This window comes from Osmerus eperlanus, unplaced genomic scaffold, assembly GCF_963692335.1.
Source record: "Osmerus eperlanus unplaced genomic scaffold, fOsmEpe2.1 SCAFFOLD_85, whole genome shotgun sequence".
Lineage (NCBI taxonomy): Eukaryota > Metazoa > Chordata > Actinopteri > Osmeriformes > Osmeridae > Osmerus > Osmerus eperlanus.
Window position 1 is genome coordinate 24,925 of NW_026911528.1, and position 3,868 is coordinate 28,792.

The 3,868-nt window shown below is 41.7% G+C and overlaps 1 protein-coding gene across 1 annotated transcript; it reads right to left on the reverse strand.

Annotated features, from left to right (window-relative positions):
- Positions 1-661: 661 nt before the first annotated feature.
- Positions 662-3,467, reverse strand: LOC134016186 (zinc finger protein 892-like). The gene is made up of 3 exons (XM_062455575.1): positions 3,086-3,467; positions 2,351-2,692; positions 662-1,875 (listed from the first exon to the last, which is right to left on the reverse strand). The coding sequence occupies exons 1-3, from the start codon at positions 3,276-3,278 to the stop codon at positions 962-964; spliced, it is 1,449 nt and encodes a 482-aa protein (XP_062311559.1). The 5' UTR covers positions 3,279-3,467; the 3' UTR covers positions 662-961.
- Positions 3,468-3,868: the final 401 nt, after the last annotated feature.

The following is a 3,868-nucleotide window of genomic DNA, read 5'->3' on the forward strand; positions in this document are numbered from 1 at the left end:
GACCACTTGTAGGACCCCTTATGATGGCAAGTTAGTATATCCATGGTCTGTCTGTACACATCTAATGGAAATCTACATCTACAGCTATTCAGAATAAGTTCTAGAACTTGGTTTCCATCACAAATATTTGGAAAAGTATTATTCTATCTTATGGCCATTTAATCACCGACCTAGCTGTTGGACGGAGACAGATGGACTACTGTTATATCGTGAATAAAGTAACGATCGATTGTGTAGGCAAGATTACTGTCTCGGGGCGAGTTAAAAACTGTCATCCACTTTCCGAAATCTTTCGCCAAATCGCCTTACTTCCTGAACGAGTTTTGAGCTCCGCCTCTGGGTGTAGCAAAGAATAAGTTACTAGGTACGTTCGACTTCATGCAGCGCCGGCGTCGCCGACAGGTTAAATTACAGTCCAAGATAGATGATAAGTAGCACATTCTAAGCTACAGAACATGTTTGTTTTTAAATAGCACATCAATATCATGTTCAAGTGAATAAAAACATTCATTAAAGTGATTCTAACAGTTACAGGACAGTGACATCAGCCACACAGTAATACATTCTTACATCCTTTATCTTCTCCAGTTTGTTTCAAAGCATGTTCACCTTCAGGAGCACCATCCACCTGGCTTCACATACGACACACAGCCTGTTTCTTACGTCATGAAAATAACTTTATTCCCTTTGATCTCACATTAAACAGATTCCAGTCGGTTTGATTTCATATTTACTAGTGATCCTACTGAAAACAGGCCCAGCGGGATTTTCTGCTGTTGAATAAACATTAAACTAAAGTTGACAATTCTTCCTACTTAAGGCCCCTTGTGTCTTCTCATATAAGCAACCAAAAAGGTTCTCCCGGCTGAACGTGCCATTGTTACTGACACCAATATGGTATATTTTGTGTGCATCTTAATGTGTTCCACCATGTCACACCAAAAAAAAAGAAAGAAGCTTGCTACATTGTTTTATACAGATAAGACTTAACTCCAGTGTGTGTCCTCATGTGTTGAATCCAGGATTTATGCCATTTAAAACTCATGTTACATTCTTGACACTGAAATGGTTCCTCGCCTGTGTGTGTCCTCATGTGTTGCACCAGACCAGTTTTACGACTATACATCTTGTTACAGTCTGTACAGTGATATGGTTTCTCTCCTGTATGTATCTTCATATGCTCAATCAAATTTGTTTTACAAATAAAGGTTTTGTGACATTCCTGACACTGAAACGGTTTCTCTCCTGTGTGTGTCCTCATATGAATGATCAAATTAGGCTGCCATCTAAAGCTCTTGTTGCATTCCTGACACTGAAATGGTTTCTCTCTTGTGTGTGTCCTCATATGAACAAGCAAATGAGATTTCCAACTAAAAGTACTGTTACATTCTTGACACTGATGAGGTTTATCTCCTGTGTAACTGCCCTGTGGTATACCTTCCATGGGTAGAGCTGTGTTCTTTCTTTTTCTGCTTGATTTGACTGATTCTAGCAAAGGCATCATTCCTCCATGTTCCTCCTCCTCCAAACTCTGAGCTGCAGGACAGTCTGGAGCTACAACAGAGAGGGGCTGAGGGTCACTGCCTGGTTCTGGTGCTGGAGAGTCTTGTACATGAGTCTCTGCTTTGATTTGCTCCTCAGTTGTGTTGGTGGGTAGAGAGTCTCCTTCTCTGTTGTCCACTTGGACAGCTTGGTCAAGATGTGAACATTCAGAGAAGCCATCCTGATCCCAGTCATGTCCCACACTGGAAGAAGTGGATATGGAGTCTTTGGTTTCAGACTGCAGTCCTTGGAGCTGCTCTTCCTCCTGACTGGTCCACAGCTCCTGTTCCTCTTTAATCTGTGGGGGCTCCAGGAGAGAGAGCTGCTGCACTTCTGGGGGGGGGGAAATATGATCTACTTAATTATTCTGCAACTCAACATGTCTGTCAGCTAAAACTAGACCTGTGGTGGTGATCGTAGCAGGGTGTGGTGGTGTCACCTCCCATGACCCCAACATGGAGGAAGACCCAAGACGATAGTATGACTTTAAGACATTGTAAACAGGCCACCGTGCCATGTTTATAACATGTTACACACCAGTTCCTAACTACAACGTTCCTAGTGCAGATATGACTCTGCAGTAACACACAGATGTTACAGGAGGCTGTGATGAGATCTAACCACCTCTGTCAAGAAGGAGACATGATCAAACCTTGGATGGACCATGTGAACCATGTCATGATGCAACTGCAGCAACTACACCTTTACCATTTAGCTATCCACCATTACCTAATTTCATCAGATTATAACAGGAAGGTACAGTGCCTGTCCAAAGTCCCTTTGGACAGGCACTGTATGAATAACAAACCTGTTCTGTGTAGCTTGATCTCAGGTTGAGTAACAATGTTCCACAGCCGTTGGAGCCGTTTCCTGTCCTCCTCAGAACGAGAGATTTCTTCTCTGTACTCTTCAAACGTTTTTTCAATGGCTATAAACATCTCTGAAGCTGCTGTTGTTAATCTCACACTGAAAATGTCTCCCAACATTTGTAATTTGGACATTTTCAAGTTTGAAAGCTCTGATTCCTGTGTGAATATGGAGTCTGTGGTTTCAGACTTCAGTCCTTGGAGCTGCTCTTCCTCCTGACTGGTCCACAGCTCCTGTTCCTCTTTAATCTGTGGGGGCTTCGAGAGAGAGAGCTGCTGCACATCTAGGGGAAAGAAGAGGAGACAAAATTTCTCATGACAGAAGATGTAGAACAGCGTCGCAGAGAACAGGAAGTCATTTAATTTCCCATGGAGCGCGGCAAAATAGCATTAGCTATTTTACATCAGTGTATCCCTTTCACAACACAAACGAATCTCAGATTAACACTTGATAAACTAGCCAGTATTTCATCCATAAAATGAGCAGTGCAGAATAACGCTGGCGTAAGAGTTTGAATCATCTTTCAAACTAATTCACAGGTATCCACATCTACCTGTGAAAGAACCAGAGCGAATGCAAACGCTTTAAATACAAAACACTTGGGTCACTTGGGTTGAAACAATTAAGACACATTCTAGACAATGCTCATTATGATATTAAAGTATGAATGTCGAACCTGTTAGGTGTAGTTTGATCTCGGGTTGAGTAACAATGTTCAACAGTCGTTGTAGCCTAGCGCTCTCCTCCTTGCATCGAGAGATTTCTTCTTGGTACACAGTAAGCTTTTTTTCAACTCCTCTGAAAACCTCCAAAGCTGTCATTGTTAGTCGCTCATGGATAAATTCTCTAAACTCGTCTAGTTCAGACATTTTAAAAATGAAACACACACGAGGTTAGCTATTGCCCCCTAGCTAACCCCCTTGTTCTCTTCCTTGCCTACAGTTTCTAAGTGGACTAACTTTGCGAACCCCACAACAATTCTCCCCTCTTCTTCTCCCTACATCGCTTATAAGGATAAACATGCAGATCAGACTACAGTAATCGCCATTTTTCAAACCGCCCTTTAGACACGCATACCAACTCTAGCCAGTGCACTCATGAACGAGGTTAGCATAGCGCTTACCGCACTCTTGCCGGATGTAAACAACATTCAAATTTCCAACTTTCGGTGAAGTTGCCAACTCTCTGCCAGCATAGAGACAACATCGCCCCCTGGTGTAGCGGAATAGACTATTTACGGTTTTATGTCGAACAATTACTTCCATTCAAGAACATTGATGCTGGACTATAACAAGATTATAATTATGTAGAGTAAAAGATTATGTCTAACTCAGTTTACGCTGCCTTTCTAATTCTTTTTACTTCTGCTAAATGAAGATGTCATCTTTTTATTATAATGCAACACAATGACAATATTATTATTGCAGCCAAACTTCTGTAAATGTAAGTCTTAGACTTA